The sequence below is a fragment of the Ursus americanus genome, chromosome 21 (genome assembly GCF_024610735.1).
Source record: "Ursus americanus isolate L20-20 chromosome 21, mUrsAme1.1.p, whole genome shotgun sequence".
Lineage (NCBI taxonomy): Eukaryota > Metazoa > Chordata > Mammalia > Carnivora > Ursidae > Ursus > Ursus americanus.
Window position 1 is genome coordinate 50,846,796 of NC_142147.1, and position 21,336 is coordinate 50,868,131.

A 21,336-nucleotide genomic window follows, 5' to 3' on the forward strand; every position below is an offset into this window, starting at 1 on the left:
TGGGGTTCCGTCTGCAGGTGCTGTGATAATGATGTCCTGAGCAGCTGTGGGGGTCATGGGCTGGCGCCTGCTGGTAGCTATAGGTCTCTGTCCCCATCTCTGTGTCTCTAGGTCTCACTCCCTGGCTCTGGTCTCTTGTGGTCTCTGCTTTCCATGGCCCCCTGCCAGGGTCTGCTCCCCTGTTGCTCTCTCTGGGTCCATGTGTCCCCCTCCAATCCCCCTCACTCATGCGCCCTGAGACCCTGTTCCCTCTTGTCCCCGTTGGGCAGGGCTCTTGCCCCCGGTTGCCCTGCCAGGCTGGGGGGAGGGTTGGGGTGTGGGTTCCCAGCATAGCTGGGCCCTTAAGTTTCCCAGAAAGCCATCTTCCCCCCCTCCCCCAGCACACACATTGTTCCGCCGTCTGGCTGTTTTTTCCTGTCCAGGACCCTCCAAGGCCAGGCGAGGGCTGACTGGCAGTGACTACTGCCCTGCCCTCTGCAGCTGGGGAAACTGAGTCGGGGGGGTATGTTAAGGGAATAGAATTCCTTGTGTGTCTTTCCCCCTCCTAGCTTGGGACTTGGAGGTGAGGGATGGAGGGAGGGACGAGCGGGGTGTCCTACCCTAGGGCAGCAGGGCCTCCCTGCCTCCCTGCTTTACAGAGATGCCTCAGAGGCCCCACTGACAACTCCCCAGGGGCTGTGTTCACCCTCTGCTGCAGGCACGGCGCCTACACTTGACCCTTTCCCATTGCCTTGTGCACCGAGTCCCTGGTCCCCCAGGACGCTGTCCACAGGACCCGGATCGCCTGTGCCGCCATGACTTTCCACGGCCCTGGCTACACCTGCTTCGGTACGGCTGGAGCCCTGGGCCTGGCGGCGTGTCACACTATTCCTCTTCCAGGATGGTGTCCCAGCTGTGCTGGGGCCCAGACTCCCTTTGTCCACAACCCGAGGTGGCCCCGCGCGCCCCGCATTTCCTAACCCGAGAAGGAGCCTGGTCCTTGAGACCTCATGGTCCCCGATGGGTTGAGGTTGAGGTCGCAGGAGCCCAGCGCCTCCCTGCCCCCACCCCTTTCCTGGAAGCCCTAAGCTGTGTCAACCACTAGCAGGTGTCAGCTGCCCCGCCCCTCTTCCCTCCGCCTTAAAGGGGTCCCTCTCCCGAGGCCTCCCAGGGTCATAGCTCTGCCGTGTGACCGCACCCGTGAGGGCTCGGAGGCCAAGGAGTAGGACGTGGGAGTCCGGGTTCTAAGCTTACCTTCTGGCGTGGTGTGGCCTCCTCGACTCTTGGCCTCAGTTTTCCCCGCCTGAGCAGTGGGGACTGGCCCTGATTCCTGGCGCCCAAGCGGGCCTCCGGGGGCCTATCTGACTCGGGAAGGGGGCGGAGCCGCACCCCGGAGGGGCCGCTTCGCTCATGGGTTTTAAGGACCGCTCCCGGCCCCACCCCACGATGACTTCCCACATCCTCCTGTTGCTTCTCGCCTCCTCGGTTCTGGGGGACCCGGACTCCTTGGGCAGGTGAGAAAGGCGGGCGGCAGCAGGGACAGGGCGGGAAGGAGACCGCGAGGAGCGTGCGCCCTCTTCAGGCCCCTGCTTTCCGCGTCGGTGGAATGGTGATCTGTAAGCGCGCCTCTGCGGTCGCGGAGTTCTGGGTGCTCCGACCCCACTAAGACCCCTTTCTCGAGAGGATTCTGTTTGAACCCGGCCTTCTCCCATGCTCCCTCCCCAGGCAGCCCCAGCACCAGGTCGCCCAGCACCGCAGGCGCCTCTGTTCCCTGGGCACATGCCAGACCCACCGCCTGCCAGAGATGATATACTGGCTCCGCTCCGCCTCCACCAAGGAGCTCTCAGGGAAGGCCGGCCGCGAGCCCCAGGACCCTCACAGCTACGGGCGCCGCCGTCGGCGCGAGGCCCGAGGCCTGCTCGGTCTCCAGGACCCTGGCCTGAAGAAAAAAGGCCAGCGCAGTGCCCAGCTTTCTGGGTGATATCGGGAGCGTCCCTGGCCCTCCCCTGGACTCAGCTTACCCATCTGTGTATTGGGGCCACGACCCCAAGTTTCTTTTCCCCTAACTCCATCTCCTGGGCTCACTCAAAAACTGTCTCCCCGCGCTGTGACTGGGCCGGACCCGGGGGCACACTGGACCTAGCGTGTACAAAGAATACTAACGTCCAGAGCCTAATAAAACGAGTTTCCTGTTTCAGCCTCTGCTTGTCTGTGCCCATTTCGGCCTCCCCATCTGAGCCCAGTCTCTAACACACTCTTCCCCTTTATCCATGCACCTTTTCCCACACGGAAGTCCCTCTGACTGTCTAACTTGAATCCAATCCGCTGTAGCTTCTCCTTAGCACCACTCAGTCCGTGCAGCTGCATTTTCCGTGGGCGGTTTTGGTGGGCTGACCCAATCCCCAGAGCAGCCCTCCCTCCTCGGGATGGTAGAACTTTGATTCGCTCTGGCTGGATACCCACGCGCGTGACTTTACGTGTACCCAAAGGTGGGCTGTGAATGCCAAGCAGAGCCTCGTTTTGCAGAGAGGAAGGAGAGCGAGACAAAACGGAGTGGGAAGTCCAAGAACCTGGGGTTCGGAGGAGAGGAGCTGCTTAGAACCCGGGAAGCCAATGGTGGAGAAACCGGGCCAAGTAGAAAAAGACTGAGGACCAAGGATCGAACGGAGGGAAAGGATTGGACGCTGGGATTCGAGGGGGCGGGGATAGAACGCAGAGGGCTGGAAGGGGGCGGGGATAAAACCAGAGACTCGAATACCCGGCAAGGCACACGCGAGGCAGAAGTCTGGGTACCTGGATGTCGGATAATAGGGGCGACCAGGAGCTCCGGAGGCCCGATGACCAAGTCGTGGACTCGTCGCACTGGGATTGGACATATGCAAGTGGGAGACTTGGGTCTGGCGTTCTAAATCGAGGGTGGGGGGTGTGCTCGGGCTTGGTCTCCAGGATCGGATCGGCGGACCTCTGACTCAGCGCGGTAAGTATCGGAGGGGCCCGAGCTCCGGCGGGGCCTGGAGGCCTCTGGCTTAGGTTGGGCGTGCGGGTGTCTCCATCACTTGTCCTCAAAGCTCCCCTCGGCTCACAGCCTCAGCATCCCTGGCTGTGAGGCATGCGCAGTAGGGTGCTCCCTCCTCCATCCCCCTCCAGCCCCCGGCGCGGGGGAGGGGACGCTGGGCCACCCTAGAGCGGACGAATTTATAGACATTCCCCCCCCCCGCTCCTCCCCCGCCACTCCCCACCCACCCCATCCCCCCCCCCCCCGCCCTGGCATGGGAAGCGGAAATGGGGCGGACGGTGCCAACGTCCGGCAGGTGTTCATTTCAAATGGGTCTCGGACTAATGTTTTTCTTTAGACCCCGCAACTCAACCCTGGACCGGTTTCCCGCCCCCAACCCTGAATCTTGAAAGTCCTTCATGGGGAGGGGCGCACTGCCTTGCACCTCGTTCTCAGCAGAACCGCAAAAGGGATTAACGCGTGTTGTCCCTCCTGCCTCTCTATGCGTTCACAGAGGTCCGCAATTGATGTCCCTCCAACACCGGAGGTGTCTGGCCGAGTCCTTCAAGACCCCTCAAGTGGTTAGGGAAGGGTGAGCTGCCGTCCAATATTCCTGGGTCTGCAGGAGGAGGGGGTTGGGGGCCCGGACTCCTGGGTCTGAGGCTGGGAACCTGGAGAATGACCCTCTGTCCACTTCCCAGGGCTCTAGCGTGACATGGCTGAAGCGCACCAGGCCGTGGGCTTCCGACCCTCGCTGACCTCGGACGGGGCCGAAGTGGAGCTCAGTGCCCCCGTGTTGCAGGAGATCTACCTCTCCGGACTGCGCTCCTGGAAAAGGCACCTCTCCCGTTTCTGGGTGAGGAGGGCCGCGGCTTGGTTTCCTTCCAGGAATCCAGCTAGGTGTTTCCGGGGTGCCCGAGGCCCACCTCCGGCATCTTGGTGGTTCCACTTCTGGGATCCTGTCACCCCCTTCTGGGAATTTTGCGGTCGACTTTCAGAACCCCTTAAATAGCCATTTCTGGGTTCTCCGAGGCTCACTTGGGAACCCTCCACCTCACCTACTGTGAACCTCTAATCACCCCTTAACAGCACTTCCTGGGCCACTTCCCTGTTTCCTCACACCCCGAACCCAGCTTCCACGCAATTTCTAGAATTTAGACCCCATACCCCGTGGTGCTCCCCTCACCTTCCCCTTTCGTTTCCAGGTTCTAAACTGGGTGCTCCTTTCAGAACCCTATGACCTGATCAAGGTCTTGGTCAGCCCACACCCCAATCCTGAAGGACCCTTCTTCCCCCTAGCTTGTGCCCCTGGGTCTGGGGGCCACCTCCCTGCCCTCGCTTCTGAATCCCCAATACCCCTCTCCAGTAGGCGGTGCACCGTCCCTGTGGTTCCCAGACGTGAACCTCCAAATGTCTGTATCCGTACTTCTCCAACACTACAGACGCTGCCGTCCCAGTCTGGGCTCGTTGCCCTTGCTCTAGAATAAACCAGAGCCCGTGCCTGCCCCCGGGGTCACCAGTTCTAGAACTCTGCCACTGCCTACATCCAGAGTCTCCCTGGTGGTCACGTCCTGTCTGTGAACCCAAGTCTTGAACACCTGTGGGGTTGGCCAAGCCTGACTTTGAATCCTGGCTCTGCCACTTACTAGCTGTGCGGCCTTGGGCAAGCGCACCTCTCTGAGCCTCAGTTTCCCCACATGTCAAGCGGGGGTGCTGATAACACCTCCCTCACAGGACAGTCGCGAGGATTAAGTGAATTCTTCTTACACGTAAGCACGGAGCGAACTGCCTGGCCCATGTCAAGTGCGGAGTAAGTGTTAGCTTTTGATAATCTAGTTCTTGATTCATTAACCAGGTATCTAGGGAGCATTTAGTAAGGGCCCGCCACTGCTTGGGACACTGGGGACACGGCAGGGAGCGAGACAGAATCTTGCCCTCGCGGAACTCTCGATTTAGTTGGAGAAGGCAATAAGGGGACAAACAAGCAAGATGTGGGGTGTGTGAGATCACGTGACTTGTGCTACGGGACCAGTAAAGCCCAGCCTGCGGGTGGGCAGAGGGAGCCTGGGGGCCTTGTCACTAAATAAGGGGGTGGCCTGGGCCCGGGAGGATCTCCTGAAGCTGAGACGTTTGAACAGGCCGGATTGAACCTCTATAGCCTTATGAGTTGTTAAAATAGAGAGATATCTGTTCCAGTGGATAAATAGCCACTACCCCAGACCCCCAAAGAGCTGTTTTTTTTTTTTTTTTTTTTTTTTAAGATTTTAAGTAATCTCTACACCTGATGTGGGCTCGAACCCACAACTCTGAGATCAAGGGTCACATGCTGTACTGACTGAGCCAGCCAGGTGCCCCCCCCCAAAGAGCTTCTTCAGCCCTGCCCCTGGAACCCCCTGGGCCTCAGGCTAATCCATCAATTAAAACATTACCATGTGGCCATTAGTCTGTGGTTAAATACACATATACACACACACACATATATATACACGTACATGTATTTTTTTTTTAATTAAGATATGGTTTCAGAAAAAAATGCATAGATTTTTAAAATGTACAGTCCTTGAATTTTGACAATACCTGTGTAACCAACTTCCTTTCAAGACAGCATGGCCTGGACCATTCTAGAATATTCCTTTGAGCCCTTTTCTGGTGAGTGCCCCCCACTCAAGGAAACCACGGTTCTGATTTCTATGCTCGTAGATGGATTTTGACTAGTGCTGCATTGTTGACTATTTTGAGTCCCCCAGACCCTCTCATTAGTATTAATTGATAATTGTAATAATGATCATTCTTGCCTTTCTGTCACACAGCCACCTCTCTCCCTGTTGGACACCTGGTGCTCTTATGTCCTTCCTCTTCCATCCTGGGACCCCAGGGGCCACCCTGAAGTCTCATAGCTCTTGGAACATGGTCCCAGGGTGAGGGCTGTGCGGAACTGAAATTCCCTAATTCCTTCATTTATAAAATGGTATCCCTGACAGCCCCTCCCTCAAGGGATTGTTGCAGGCATTAGTTAGTTTAGCAGAAGGCCTGACTCACAGAAGGGACCAGTCCAACACGGCCGTTTCTATGATCCTGGCAGTCCGCAGACTTGCTGTGTGCCCTCCGGCATGTTCTTAACTTCTCTGAGCTTCTGCTCCCTCATTTCTAAAATCACATTAGGTGATATTTAGTGTGTCCTGGGCTCTACACTCACCAAGCCCTTTAAATCCTTTGCTCGTGAACGACTCTTGATCTTGGGGTCCTGAGTTCGAGCCCCAGCGTTGGGTGTAGCAATTACTCAAAACTAAAATCTTTTAAAAATAAAAATAAACCTATTGCTCATCTGATTCTCATTATAGCCTTCTAAGGCAGACCTATTATTAGTCCCACTTTACAGATGAAGGAACAGAGGCCCAGAAAGGGGCTTTTTCACTTTCCCAAGGTCACACAGCTGCTAAGACGCAGAGCTATAATTTGCAGTCTGGCTGTGGGGCCCATGCTCCTGCCCGCTATCCTGGGCTGCTTTTCTAGAATGTGGTCCCAGGACCCATGCCACGGGGCTGTCGTGAATTACGTGCAGTGGGTCATTTGGGCCAGGCACGTGGCACCGCATCCACGTGGGTCATTCATCAGCAGGGGTCAGAGTGATTCGCAAGATGGTTTCCAAATGCACGTGAGAGTTGGCACTTTGCAGTGCACCTGTTGTGTTAGGGTCCCGAGGCATCTGGATGATTTGAGGGGTTGACACGACCCTCTGTGGCTTTAAGGACAAGTTCTTCAAACTTCCTATCTTCTCGGGTTTTCTTCACCTGTGCGATGGGCATAATGGTATCTACTGCTGCCTTACTGAGCAACAGGGCAAGGAGATGATTGATTGATGCCCCTGGTTCTTGGGAAGGGCTCTGGAGACATTTATTGTTATCACGAAGCTCCTATTCTACCTCAGTCCAGAGCACCAGATTCAGGAACCGACAGCTTCTCTTAAAAAGAAATTATGAACAACGAAAGCACCACGTTTGCCAGTAAGCTTTTCTGGCCAAACCAAAGAAGGATCGTCAAATGAATAAATCCCCAGAAAGCAGCAGAGTAGCAACAGAAAGGATCATCATAATCATGTTTATTGAGCACCTACTGTGTGCCTGGCTCTGAGCTATGCAATTCGCCCTCTCCCCAGCCCCCTTTGCTTTACTTTTCCTCCACAGTCCTTATTGCCATCTGTCACACTACCCTAAATCCTTTCCTTGGGTAGCTATTGTCTCTGTCAGGACAGCAGGACTCTTGCTGTCTTGTCACTGCTGTAGGACCGTGATCAGCATGTGTGGAAGGACATTTTCTCATCCCACCCTCGTGACACTGCTATGAGCCCAGTACTGGGATTGTTCCCATTCTAGAGATTAGAAAACAGAGTCGGGAAGGAGAAGCCACTTGCTTGTGGTCACTTAGCTCGTTAGTGACAGAGCAGGGATTTTAAACCCGGGGCTCCAAAACCAAGCTCTAAACCATGATCTCTGAGGCTTTCCTGTTGGTTCAATGTGGGAAAAAGAGAGAATGTGGTTTTTTTGAGCCCTGATGCCGATACCTCCACTAACAGTAGCTCTTATCACGCTCTCTGTGTGACCTTGAACCTAAGTGTTTTCTTTTGTAAAATGAGATCACCGAAGTACCCACCTCACAGGGTTGGCGGGGGGATTTTGAGTTCATCCTTCTAGACGGTGCTTGGCCGTGAGCACTTGGTTAAGTGTTAGCTATCTCCATGGCACTTTTCTGGGAGCCTGGTTAGTAGCCCGGGACTTCTAGTCCCTGGAGTTCTAGAAGAACTACCGAACTCCAGACCCTGCTGCATATGGGGGATCGTTTTGCCTGAGAGTAACCTCCTCCAGGGAACCCTCCCTGACTCCTTCCATTTGAGCAGCCTGCCTCTGCGGGGCTCCTGTGCCTTGCTCTGTCTCCGTTTGCACTCACTTCATTCCTGACCCACCTCCCTGAGGGCAGGGCCCAGATCTGTCCGGTCCCCACTGCGCGACCTGAACCTCGTGCTGGGTGCTCTGTCAGTATCTAAGAATGGTGCTCAGAGGAGGGATAATTGATTGAATGGGTGCCCTTTCCTCCCCACAGAATGACTTTCTCACTGGTGTGTTCCCCGCCAGCCCCCTCAGCTGGCTCTTCCTCTTCAGTGCAATCCAGCTCGCCTGGTTCCTCCAGTTGGATCCTTCTCTAGGACTGATGGAAAAGATCAAAGAGTTGCTGCCAGACTGGTGAGCTCCCCCACGTGAGCCTAGGAACCTCCCTAATTCCTCTGCCTCAACCCAGTGAGTTTCTCTATCAGCGTGGCATGCCTGCTAAAGAAAAGTAACCTCAAACTAAATAAATAAATAAAAATTTAAAAAATAAATAATTCTTTTAAAAAGTAACTTCTGAGACTTACTTTGGGTCAGATTAATAAAGGCACGGCATGAGTAAAATGGAGGTGATTTCCTCCCTTTCTTGCTAAGAGGGACGCTGACAAGCCAGAAAATGTCCAGATATGGTTATATATGCACTGACAAAAGTAGGAGCTCTGCTGGGCTCCAGTTGTGTAGTCTTAGGCAAGAAACTTCACCATTCTCTTGTCAGTCTTCATTTATAAAATGTAGGTAATAATAATCGCTTCCCAGGTGGTTGGAAAAATTAAACAAAAGCATGCACATGGAGGGGCACCCGGCTGGCTCAGTAGTGGAGCGTGCAACACTTGATCTCAGGGTCGTGAGTTTGAGCCCCACATTGGGTATGGAGCCTACATAAAGAAACAAACAAATAAATAAAATCCTTTTTTTAAAAAAGCATGCACGTGATCCATTCAGTAGAGTGCCAGGAGGTTACTAAATGGGAGTGGTTGTATTATTATAATTGTCATTTTCGGGAAAGGTCTGGAAGCCAGGTGCGGGTGAAGTGACAGGTTCTAATGGTTCTAATTCTTGGCTTGTCCTGGGGAAGAAAGTTCAGGGTTTTTTTGTTTTTGTTTTAAAGATTTTATTTATTTGAGAGAGAGAGACAGTACAAGCGGTGGGAGGGGCAGAGGGAGAGGCAGACTCCCCACTGAACAGGGAGACCAACCTGGGGCTCGATCCCAGGACCCCAGGATCATGGCCCGAGCTGAAGGCAGCCACTTAACTGATTGAGCCACCCAGGCGCCCCGAACATTCAGGTTTTGTACAGACAGTCCCAAAGGGCAGACCCAGGATCAGAGGTAGGAGTTTCCAGGAAGGCTAGACTTACGCAGTCTACAGAGGGGAAGTAACTCACCCCAAGTCCTCCCGCTGGGCCTTGCTTGAACGTCTGATCGCCACTTTGCAAACGTGTTGGTCTACTGTAGTTTTCAATCAGCAGTTCCTAAACCTGAGCGTGTACTGGAACCACCTGAAGCTTGTTAAAACACTGTGGCCGGGCCCCACCCCAAGAGATTCTGTTTTGGTAGGTCTGGGTGGGGCCTGCGGATTTGCATTTCCAACCAGCTTCCAGGCCATGCGGTTGCTGCCGGGCCAAGGGCCACACTTTGAGAACCACTGCCTTAGAGTATAATTTGATTTCTGGGAGAGAAAAGTGTGTCCCCCCCTTTTTAAAAATATTTAATTTATTTCTTTGAGAGAGAGACTGCGTGCACAGGTGAGTGGGAGGCAGAGCAGAGGAGCGGGAGAAGCAGACTTCCCACTGAGCAGGGAGCCCCAGGCAGGACTCAGTCCCAGGACCCTGGGATCGTGACTGGAGCCGAAGGCAGACGCTTAACTGACTGAGCCACCCAGGGCGCCCCAAGTGTGTGTCCCTTCAAAAAATATACCAGCTCCCACTTACTAAGTACCTACCAGTTTCCATGGTTAGTGATTTTAGGAGCTTTGGTGTCCTCACCAACCCTGGGGAGGAGGGGTGTGGCACAGGGAGAGGATCCCGGCCTACTTACAAAGAGGAAACTGCATTTCCATGACTGACTCCAATTCTAGAAGATATGCCCCCAGTCAAAAGACCAGGGTCAGAGGACGCTGGGAAGAGCAGGGGCTGGGTGGGGTCGGAGGGGAGGGGCGTCTGAGGCCGGGAGACCCAGGCCTGTTCTCTCTCACTCCCCCAGGGGTGGACAGCACCACAGGCTTCGGGGAGTCCTGGCAGCGGCGCTGTTTGCTTCGTGTCTGTGGGGAGCCCTCATCTTCACGCTTCACGTGGCCCTGAGGCTGCTTCTGTCCTACCATGGCTGGCTCCTTGAACCCCACGGAGCCATGTCCTCGCCCACCAAGACCTGGCTGGTATGTGAGGGGCAGAGCCTTCCTGTCTTCTCGGTCTCCTCTCTGGTCTCTGCCCTCACCTTTCTGGGGCCCTGTCCACCTCTCTCTGATCTCTAGTCCTCCTCCCGGGCTTCTGTCCCCCACTTCCTCTGGGTGTCTATCCCATTCCCTCTGTGGTTGCCACATCACCCCCCGACCCTGGTCCCCGACCCCAGTGAGGGGTGTAACGACCCACTAATTCCCGCTTCCCTCCAGGCCCTGGTCCGCATCTTCTCCGGCCGCAAAACAATGCTCTTCAGTTACCAGCGCTCCCTGCCACGCCAGCCCGTGCCCTCCGTGCAGGACACGGTGCGCAAGGTGGGCCTGCCTGGGACCTCCACCAGGGCCGGGGGGGGGGGCAGGGGCGGGCAGGGGCATGACCTACCCTCTTCTCCTTGCCTCTCAGTACCTGGAATCCGTCCGGCCCGTCCTCTCCGACGAGGACTTCGACTGGACGTCAGCCCTCGCGCAGGAATTCTTGAGGCTGCAGGCGTCGCTGCTGCAGTGGTACCTGCAGCTCAAGTCCTGGTGGGCGTCCAATTACGTGAGTCCCAGACCCGGATCCGCAAGGTTCTGAGCGCTCCTTCCTAACCAGTAGGTCTAGGCCCCGCCCGGCCCCGCCCAAGCCCCGCCCCACGCCCCAGGCCCTGCGGCGCGCGAACATTTTGAGCCCCGCCCCATGCTCTATATTCCAAGCCCCGCCCCCCACTCCCATAATTTAAAGCCAGCCCCGGATGCCCCGACGTGCTGCTCCTACTCTCCAGTATTCTGAATCCCATGCGTCATGTGCCAACATTTTGAGTCTCCCCACTCCAAGCTCCAACGTTCTGAGCTTGACTTCAATAATCTAAGCCCCGCCTCCAGGGCCAGCCCACACCCACAGTCCCGCCCCCAGGATTGGAACCACAATTCCTGGACTTATCCAATGTTTCGGCTCTCCCCCAGCCGGAGGCAAGAAACATTTTGAGCCCCCGCCCCCAGAATTGTTCTTATTTTGCCCCTTCCTTCTGCGCAGGGGCACCTCCCCCAAATGGGCTTCAATTCTGAGTTCAGGAACTAGGCCTCTGGTAGTATTCTCACTTGAGTTTCTTGGGAAACTGAGGCACAAAGCAAGACAGCATTTCACCCAAATCAGGGCTTACAGGCCTCCGATTCTGTAGGAAGTCATAAACAGCCGGCAGGCAGTGTGGGATGAGGCGGCCGTAGCAATAAGGAGACACATAGGGTGGTGTGAGTGTCTGGGGGGTGGGACGGTCTGGGGACACCAACACTGGGTGAGAGGATTAGGGTTCCAGGAGGAGAAGTTCTTAGAGCTGAGTCCTGAGGGTTGGACAGAACTTGACCTTGTCAGGTTGGTAGGAGGGAAAGGGCTGAGCAGAGGTGAGGAAGTAAGGAGGTTGTAGGGCATAGGCTGGGAACGAGGAGGGCTTTCCTCTGGCTGGAACAAAGGGTTGCAGGGTGATCCTCAAGAGAGGTGAGGGTGGAGTGGTGGGGAGAGGCCTGAAGTCTAGCTGAGGACCCTGGACTTTTTCTAGGGGGTGCCAAGGAGCCATGGGAGGATTCAGAACAGGGGAGGGTCAGGATCGGCTCTGCTGTCGGGGAAAGACTGGAGGCTGGGAGGCTGGAGAGGATGTTAGGGTGAGGATCTGGAGAGGAGGAGGAGGCCTGACAGGCAGATGAGGCAGAGTCAAGGGCAGGAGGGTGGGGCTGGGACTGCCAGGCTGGGGGTGGGGAGATGGCGAGGGTGGCACCCACGGGCCTCACGTGGTGTGGGGGGAACTGCGGGACTCTCTCTGAGATGGGGAGAAGGGCAGCAGCTTTGGAGTGAAGGCACTGAGCTCCATGAGGGTGCCTGGGGCGTGCCGGGGAGATGCCCTGGGGCAGACGGACACCTGAGTGAGGGCTCAGGAAAGAGGCCTGGGTGACAGCAAATGGGACCTTCAGCTGCAGAATGAAATTGAAACATTGGACTTGGAAGGGAAGAGGATCTGGGACAGAGCCCCAAGGGGCAGCAGCATGGAAAGGTCAGTCAGACAAACTCCGTGGAGGGGACCGAGTCATGTCTGGAGGGGTAGGAGGGAAACCAGGACTTAATTTTTACATTTTTTTTTTCCTTCAAGCTGTTGGGCCAGGTTCTGTGCCAGTACGTATGCTCATGTGCGCTCGGACACACACACACACACACACACACACACACACACACACACACACAGTGTATATATTTCACCATACCTCTAAGGCACTGCCAATTATACCCCATTATCTAAAGTACAACAAACAAAAAACGAAGGCCGGGGCACCTGGGTGGCGCAGTTGTTAAGTGTCTGCCTTCGGCTCAGGTCATGATCCTGGGGTCCTGGGATCGAGCCCCACATCAGGCTCCTTGCTCAGCAGGAGGTCTGCTTCTCCCTCTGCCTGCTGCTCCCTCTGCTTGTGCTCTCTCTCACTCTCTCTCAAATAAATAAATAAAATCTTTTAAAAAATAACGTCTTAAAAAAAAAAACCCATTCTATTGTATGGATAGACCACACTTCGGTTGTCCATTCATCTATTGATGGACACTTGGGTCTCGGTGGTATTTTTTTTAACCTCATATGAAATCATTTCACATATCTTTTTTTTTTTTTTTAAGATTTTATTTATCTATTTGACAGAGAGAGAGTCAGCCAGCAAGAGAGGGAACACCAGCAGGAGGAGTGGGAGAGGAAGAAGCAGGCTCCAAGCGGAGGAGGGAGCCCGATGCGGGGCTCAATCCCAGTAGGCTGGGATCACGCCCTGAGCCTAAGGCAGATTCTTAACGACTGAGCCACCCAGGCGCCCCCATTTCACATATCTTGTGTGCGCCTAGCTTTTTTCAGTCGGCAGCATGTCTTGGTTCTTGCTCATTCTGTGGCAGTAACATAGATGTGCCTTGTTTTTTAGCGGCTTGGTAGGGTTCCAGGACACGAGTGTAGCACGCTTTAACGAACTGATCCCCAACTGATGGGCTTCTAGGTTACTGCTAGTTACCGATCATGATGGCCTCCTTCACTGAGCTCCACTCGCCCCGTTTGACACGGCAAAGTCTGGGGGGTCTCGCCACTCCCACTGTCCCGCCCCCCGCCGCCCCGCCCCCCCCTCCCCGCCTTGGCCGCTGCTGCCCCAGCCCGGTGTCTCTCTGCCCCACTCCTAGGTCAGTGACTGGTGGGAAGAATTTGTATACCTGCGCTCCCGGCGCTCGCTGATGGTGAACAGCAACTATTACATGATGGTGAGAGGGGGAGAATGGGGCTAGGAGCTGGGGACGGGCCGGGTTCATAGCTCCCCAGGTCTAGGTTTGGGATGTCTCTGTGGAAAGTGGGGTTTAGGGTCAGTGACCCGAATCAGAGTCTAATGCACCATCCTGCCGCCTGTTGGGGTCAGGATCTGTGTTTGGGGTCCATGCCCCCATCAGGGCCAAACCTGACTCCAGGCATTTTGCCTTCCCCTCGGCTGGCCCCCAGGACTTCCTGTACGTCACTCCCACACCAGTGCAGGCCGCTCGTGCTGGGAACGCAGTCCATGCCCTCCTCCTGTACCGCCACCGCCTGAACCGCCAGGAGATCCTGCCTGTAAGAGTCCCCCTCCCCCACCCGTGGGCTGGGGACGGAGGCTGTGGTCCTGTAGCCGCGCGGCCAGATGGGTCCTGGGAGGCGGTGTCCTCCTGAGCCCGTGGTCTCTTGCAGACTTTGCTGATGGGAATGCGGCCCCTGTGCTCTGCCCAGTATGAGAAGATCTTCAATACCACGCGCATTCCCGGCGTCCAAAAAGGTGAGCTTCCTCTTGCGTCCTCGCAGAGGCGTTACAGTGTAGTGGTTGAGAGCGTGTTCTCCTGGGTTCGAATCCCAGCGCCATCGCTCCCAGGGTGTGTGACCTTGGGAAGGTTACTATCCTCTCTGAGCCTTAGTCGTCTTATCTCTAAAACGGGGTAATAAGGGTACATAGGGTGGGGAGGATTAAATGAGTGTTTAGAACAATGCAAGCCATACAGGCAGTGTCTAATAAATGGTGGTCCTTGTCCCCCTCCCCCTCCCCCTCCCCCTCCCCTTCCGCCTCCGCCTCCGCCTCCTAAGATTTTTAAAATTTGAGAGAGAGAGTGTGTGTGCCTGGGCTGGCAGGGGGAGGAGCAGAGGAGGAGGGGGAGGGGGAAAGAATCCCAAGCCGACTCCCTTCCGAATGTGGAGCCTGGAGCAGCTGGATCCCCCGACCCTGAGATCGTGACCAAAACCAAGCGTCAGTCGCTCAACGACTGAGCCACCCAGGCGCCCTAAACGGTTCTCATTCTTGCAGTGTATCTGACCTTCCTGCCCTCCGTCCTTCTGTCCACCCCACCCCTAGACCACATCCGCCACCTCCGGGACAGCCGACACGTGGCTGTCTTCCACAGAGGCCGATTCTTTCGCGTGGGGACCCACTCCCAAAGCGGCCTGCTCTCCCCCCGGGCCCTGGAGCAACAGTTCCAGCGAATCCTGGATGACCCCTCCCCCGCCTGCCCCCAGGAGGAGCATTTGGCTGCCCTGACCGCCGCCCCCAGGTGAGAGTAAGAGGTCGGGGGACCTGGAGACCCAGCCAGCCTCTGGAGGTTGGGGAAAGGCAAAGTGGGGGGCCAGGCAGAGGCTGGGGAGGGGGCAGGGCCAGCCTGGGCTAGACACGTGTCCCCCCCCCCCCCCCCCAAGGGATGTGTGGGCCCAGGTGCGGAGTTCCCTGAAGATCCAGGCCAAGGACGCCTTGGAGGCCGTGGAAGGAGCTGCCTTCTTTGTATCACTGGACTCGGAGCCTGCAGGGCTCACCAGGGAGGACCCCGCAGCTTCACTGGACGCCTATGCCCGTGCCCTACTGGCTGGCAGGGGCCATGACCGGTGAGTCAGCCCCTGCACTTGAACCTCGCCCCAACCAGTGACCTCAGAACCGGGTATCCAGACCTAGGACTCTGGACACTAGACAAGCAGACCCTGGACCCCAGATCTGAGAACCACCAAACCCCAGACCTAGACTTTCAGACCTAGAGACCCCCAAAGCCAGAACCCCAAGCCTGAGGACCTCAGGCTCAGAACCACAGAATCCTTAGATTTTCATGTAGGCACCCCAAACCCAGGACCCCAGACCTGGGACTTCCTACATAGAGATCCTCAGACAACTTCCTAGTTGCACCCCAGGCATCACTCTGATTTCTGAGGTTCCCAGAAGAGTCCCCCTAATCTCTCAGCTCCTCGGGAGCCTTGACCCTTTCTTGGCATGTCCCCTCAAAATCTTCCAATTTCCCAAGCCTTAGACATGCCTCAGAAACCATCTAGACCACCTGATGGAGAACCCCCTCTTAGAGAGCCCCACACCAACCTTGGTTCCAGAAAAATCCATCCACCCTGACACTCCTACATCCCACAGAGAGTACCTGAGTTCCCTCTTGGCCCCTCGGTGACCGCTTTGAATTCTCCCCCTGCAGCTGGTTTGACAAATCCTTCAATCTAATTGTCTTCTCCAACGGGAAGCTGGGCCTCAGCGTGGAACACTCGTGGGCCGACTGCCCCATCTCAGGACATATGTGGGAGGTAGGACAGCCATCCCACCCCTGCCCTGGGGACCATCGGCCCCATTTCCAAAGACCTCCTTCTCCAGGGCCTTACACTCAGAGGGAAGACAGAGGCTCAGACAGGCAGAGACACGACTGGAGTCGCCCAGCAAAGAAAAGGGGGTCTGGCATTATGACCTTCTTTTAATGAATGGGCAGTTGGGGCTCAGAGAAGGGAAGGGCTATGCCCAGAGTCACAGAGCCAGGAGTTGCAGAGCAAGAATGTGAATCCAGAAAACTCTGAGACCAGAATGTGAGGCCTTTCAACCACATCGCACTGAATCAGAATGATCTTCCAGCTCTGGCTTGCTGTGTGACCTTGGGCAAGTGACTCCCCTCCTCTGAGCCTCGTTTCCCCTTCATCGGATGAAAGGGTTGGATTTTCTTTGATCTGTAAGCTCCCATCTGATCCTGAGAACCTTAGCATCTCTATTTACTCTATTTTATTTAGTGCCTAAATCGTGGGGGTGGTGTTCATACCCTGTCGGGTTCCCGCTCTTGTAGCATTACCCGAGGTGCTGGATGGGGCCCAGGGTGGGATCTGGGGTGTATGAGGGGGAAGGGAGGCCCCTTTCAGATCTTAGGAGCAGCCCCGGGTAAGCACTGGCTCTTCAGTGTCTGTTTCACAAATGAGAATATTCTCCCCTTCGATGATGCTGGTAAATGAAAATGTCAGTTCAGCTGGACCTCAGACCCCTCAGACCCTTCATGTCAACATATGGTTTCTGCACATCGACTTGGAATGAAGAGATGTCACCTAGAATATGATATAGATCATGGGAAACTCCAAGGCCCCAAGTGAGGTGTTCTTCTCCCGGTGTGATTCTAATGGTGCAATGCGGATATGAATCCCTTCTTCCGAAGTTATCGTGAGAATTAAGTGGAAGGCTCGCGGGTGCTAGGTGTTCCATCAAGGATGATTTAAAATATTTAACAAGGGGCGCCTGGGTGACTCAGTCGGTTAAGCATCTGCCTTCGGCTCAGGTCATGATCTCAGGGTCCTGGAATCGAGCCCTGCATCGGGCTCCCTAGTCAGCAGGGAGTCTGCTTCTCATTCTGCCCCTGCTCGTGCTCTCTCTCTCTCTCTCTCAAATAAATATTTTATTTTATTTTAAGATTTTATTTAACAACCAGCAGGGGTGGGTACCACCCAATCAGAATGGAGGTGGACCCTTCTGGAGGTCCATGCTGTGCTCGGCTCTGTCTCTCCTGTCTCAGGAGCCTGGTGGGGGTGGTGGGGATGGGGTGTCTTGGGAGGGCTGGAGGGCCGTTGATGGCTCTGTCTACCAGCAAGGGGTCAGTAAGCACCCGCTGAGTATTAGTATCGGCCCTGCTCTCAATGAACTTGAACCTGAGAACCCGCCTATGAACATCAGGACTCTGTTTCTCAGGGACTGCCCCCCACCCCCCAACCCCCAGAAGGGACTTATGAAAAGAAGTCCCCGGTTAGATGGCTCTCAGCCCAGAGGGAGGAAGGGACTCTGACAGCCTCCGTTTGTACACAGTTCACTCTGGCCACAGAATGTTTTCAGCTGGGCTACTCAGCAGACGGCCACTGCAAGGGGCATCCTGAGCCCTTGCTGCCCCAGCCCCAGCGGCTGCACTGGGACCTTCCAGAAAAGGTGAGACCAGGCTTTGGGGCCTCTCCTCCAAGTCCCCAAATCCCCCTGGCTTTGACTCAAAACTCATCCCCACCCCCAGACTCAACCCCAACCCCATCCCCAACCCCAGTCCTACCCGACCCCCATCCTGAATCCAGCCCTTCAGCGACATGTTTGTCTCTGTCTTCATTTCTGCATTCCACTCCTACCCTGACCTGATTCCCACCTCCACTTCCAGCCCCACTCCCAGCTCTAACCCTACCCCATCTGTAACCCCAACCATCCCTCCCTCCCTCCTCCTCTGGCAGATACGTCTGTCCATCTCTCTAGCCCTGAGGGGAGCCAAGACCTTGTCTGGAAACATTGACTGCCACGTCTTCCCCTTCTCCCACTTCGGCAAGAGCTTCATCAAACGCTGTCATCTCTCTTCAGATAGCTTCATCCAGGTGGCCTTGCAGCTGGCCCACTTCCGGGTCAGTTGGGGCCCTCAACCTCAGCCCCTTGCCAGGACTTTGGTTCCCCTAGGCCTGCCTTTAATGACTCTTCTTGGTCATTGCCCTTGTGGGTCCACCATCTTGATTTCTCTCTCCCAACCACATATTCCCCGAGCAGGAGGAGGCGGGAGGTCTACACAGAGGCGGGTCAAGTCTGTGAAGATTTCCAGAGACAAGCTGACAGGCTCCTCCGTTCCTTGTCCCCCAGGACAGGGGTGAATTCTGCCTGACTTATGAGTCGACCATGACTCGCTTGTTCCTGGAAGGCCGGACAGAGACAGTGCGGTCTTGCACTAGGGAGGCCTGCAACTTCGTGAGAGCCATGGAGGACAAAGAGAAAACAGTGGGTATAGGCCTCGTTTGAGGCTTTGGTCCTTTCCATATTCTCATTCCTACATTTGCAAATATTTTTGGAGCACCTTCTGAGGACTAGACCCCATGATGGGCATTATGGACAAAGGAGGAGCCAGACCTGGTCTCTGACCTCAGGGAACTCACTGGTGGGGAGAGACAGAGATATTTCAGCGTAGTGTGATTCATGCTTTAAAGGGGGTCACATAGGGCACTAGGGGAGAACCCAACAGGGGTCCTTGGTTCCACAATGTAGCTCTCTTTGATTATTTAACCTCTATGTGACCTTGTGAATTCCGTTTGTACCCTTCCATGTAGTCTCTATATAACCTCTCTACTCAGAACCCCCCCGAGTACATCTGTTCCCTCTCCCCCTACCTATTTTGCGTCAATGGAAGGAGTTGGGGCCCTAGATCAGACAGACCTGGGAATCCACCTGATTCTGCTTTACTGTGTGACCCTGGGCAAGTGACTTCCCCTCTCTGAGCCTGTTTCCCCTCTATAAAATAGAATTGGTATCTCTGCCTTGTAGGGATTTTGCAAGCTGGGTTGAGGCTGGGGGTGTGTGACAAGCCCCAGCAGTAAGCCCACTTCCTGTCTTTCCATGACCTGTGACCTTCCTGGGGCACCCCAGGAACCCCAGCGCCGTGCTCTGTTCCGCCTGGCGGTGGAAAAGCACCAGGCTCTGCTGAAGGCAGCGATGAGCGGACAGGGAGTTGACCGGCACCTCTTTGCGCTCTACATCGTGTCCCAATTTCTTCACTTGCGGTCGCCCTTTCTGGACCAGGTTGGGGTGCAGGGAAAGGGTTAGAGAGGGAAGAGGGGAGCCACGGGAGGAGAGGGGTACTTCAGGACAAGGAGGGTGAGGTTGGAAAAGGGAGGTATTAGAGGAGAGAGTTGGGGGGGTGGAGAGGGAAAAGGGGGAAAGAGAAGGGGAGGAGGCGGGGTCAGGGAGAAGAGGCGTGGCGGGGCCGGGGCGGTGAGAGGGGGCGTGGCCAGGAAGACCTGAGAGAAGGGCGGGATCAGGCAGAAGCGGAGAGGTGTGGTCCAGAAGGTGGAGAGCGGAGCGATGGACGGAGGGGCGGGTGTCGGGGAGGGGAAGGACAGAAAAACAGGGCAATTAAGAGGAAATAGGCAGTCAGGGGAGGTCAGAAAGGGCCAGGGCTGCGTGGAGCTGAGCCAAGGGGACGCGGACGGCGGGTCTGTCGGTCTTTATTGCATACTTGACCACCTTCTGTCCCTCAGGTTCACTCGGAGCAGTGGCAGCTGGCCACCAGCCAGATTCCTGTTCAGCAAATCCACCTGTTTGACGTCCACAATTACCCCGACTATGTTTCTTCTGGTGGTGGATTTGGGCCTGTGAGTGGAACTGGGCCTCTTCCCACCTCCCTGGACCCTGGGCCCTGAGGGAGGAGGGCGTTGGGGGTCTGCACTCCGGCCTAGTGGGGGAGGAGGGGACCGGAGGCTATTTGGTTCCCCTCCCTCTGCCTCTCTCCAGGCCGATGACCATGGTTATGGCGTTTCATACATCTTCATGGGGGATGACACCATCACCTTTCACATCTCCAGCAAAAAATCTAGCACAAAAACGGTGAGACATACTTGAACACATACCCCTGCACCTTCCTACCTCAGGACCCAGGCGTCTGGACTCCTAGCTCCCTCCTCTCCGACAACCAAGGAGTCTAGAATCCCAGCTCCCTGCTGCCCCCACAATCCAGGAATCCCAGTCCCCAGCCCCTTCCTCCCTCAGACCAAGACATACCAGCCCTCCTGTTTTCCAGCACTGAGGAGCCCGTCTCCCAGCTTCTCCTGGACATGACGTATTTCTCCTTCCAGGACTCCCACCGACTGGGGCAGCACATTGAGGATGCACTGTTGGATGTGGCCTCCCTCTTCCAGGAGGGGCAGCGTCCTAAGCCCAGGTGCAGAGGGTTACAGGAGGAGGACTCGGGGCACAAGGGTGGCTCTCTCCCCTGCCATAGGAGGGGCTCCGGGGCACCCACGAAATCCACCAACTTTTGACCCCTTCCTGAAGGGAGCTGGTCTCCCTAAGAGCTAGGGAGAGGGTCTCTACAACTGGGCCAGTGCAGGACAGAGGTGGCCTGTTTGGGTTTGGAAAATCCCACATCTGGTCCAATAAAGATGCGTAAGCCGGATGTGTGGTGTTTGCCGTGCTGTTGGGCTGGGCAAGGGTGGGAGAGGTGAGGATTAGGGTGGAGGAGGAGAAAAGTTCCATCCCCAGGCCCAACCATGAATTCTCAGTTCCAATCAGTTTCAGCTGCCACTCCCAATCCTGCCCATTCTCTTACGTTCCCAGCTCCAGTCACACCAAACCCAACCATCCAAGGCCAACCCCAAACAACCCCCCAAACTCTCATCAGTCCAGTTCCTGCAGCCCCAACGCCACTGCCCGCCCCAAACATAAAGATCGACACCATTCCACCCACCCTAGTTGACACCCCTCCAAAGAACCCCTTAAGATTCTTATTCCTCAACCCCACCCCCAGCCATTTCAACTTCCAGCTCGATGAGGGATTCAGCTCCCATAACCAGGAAATGCACTACCTAATGTTTGCCCCTGTGACGATTCCAACAACCAACAACTCCAAAACACCATACCCCATGACACCTGACAGCTCAGCCACAATTCGAAGCATACGACCAACACAAAAATGTCCAACCCCAAACTCCATCACGCCACCAAAACTCCCATCCCCACCATAACCCAAACTTAAACTTGACCCATAGTTATGACTTGAAACACCACACTCCTTGATCACACCCCCACTCTACTCCCATACCACTACAACCCCCACCAGTTCAATGGCAGTCATATCAACACCAACCCCATCTAACCACACCAAAAACCCCAATGATCCAATCCAGTGCTGTCACAATTCCCATATTCCATGATACCAAGCCCTGTTGTTTCTGTCAAGTCAAGCATAATAACCCAAGCCCAACAACACATTAAAATCCTGAACACCTTAACTGCCACCAGCCCAACCTCCGCACCCAACCCACTAACTCTAGTGGTTTTGAAAAATGTCCATTT

At 55.6% G+C, this 21,336-nt stretch overlaps 2 protein-coding genes across 2 annotated transcripts; both read left to right on the plus strand.

Moving 5' to 3' along the window:
- The first annotated feature begins 91 nt into the window (after nt 1-91).
- On the plus strand, nt 92-2,176 carry ADM5 (adrenomedullin 5 (putative)). Its single transcript, XM_045772254.2, has 2 exons — nt 92-1,493; nt 1,705-2,176. Exons 1-2 carry the CDS (start codon nt 1,390-1,392, stop codon nt 1,958-1,960), a joined length of 360 nt encoding a protein of 119 aa, XP_045628210.2. The 5' UTR covers nt 92-1,389; the 3' UTR covers nt 1,961-2,176.
- Nucleotides 2,177-2,708: 532 nt separating this feature from the next.
- On the plus strand, nt 2,709-20,436 carry CPT1C (carnitine palmitoyltransferase 1C). The gene is made up of 20 exons (XM_045772281.2): nt 2,709-2,956; nt 3,489-3,566; nt 3,676-3,830; nt 8,072-8,211; nt 10,056-10,227; nt 10,462-10,563; nt 10,652-10,789; nt 13,418-13,495; nt 13,728-13,835; nt 13,950-14,034; nt 14,602-14,797; nt 14,940-15,122; nt 15,707-15,812; nt 17,338-17,454; nt 17,742-17,906; nt 18,136-18,270; nt 18,913-19,065; nt 19,524-19,637; nt 19,777-19,869; nt 20,118-20,436. Exons 3-20 carry the CDS (start codon nt 3,690-3,692, stop codon nt 20,301-20,303), a joined length of 2,412 nt encoding a protein of 803 aa, XP_045628237.2. The 5' UTR covers nt 2,709-2,956; nt 3,489-3,566; nt 3,676-3,689; the 3' UTR covers nt 20,304-20,436.
- The last annotated feature ends 900 nt before the right edge of the window (nt 20,437-21,336 follow it).

Coding starts and splice junctions, on each gene's coding strand:
- ADM5 (XM_045772254.2), top strand. CDS start 1,390: ATGGGTTTTAAGGACCGCTCCCGGCCCCACCCCACGATGACTTCCCAC. Junction 1,494..1,704: donor GACCCGGACTCCTTGGGCAG/GTGAGAAAGGCG, acceptor CTCCCTCCCCAG/GCAGCCCCAGCACCAGGTCG.
- CPT1C (XM_045772281.2), top strand. CDS start 3,690: ATGGCTGAAGCGCACCAGGCCGTGGGCTTCCGACCCTCGCTGACCTCG. Junction 13,836..13,949: donor ACCGCCAGGAGATCCTGCCT/GTAAGAGTCCCC, acceptor GGTCTCTTGCAG/ACTTTGCTGATGGGAATGCG. Junction 18,271..18,912: donor TGGAGGACAAAGAGAAAACA/GTGGGTATAGGC, acceptor GGGGCACCCCAG/GAACCCCAGCGCCGTGCTCT.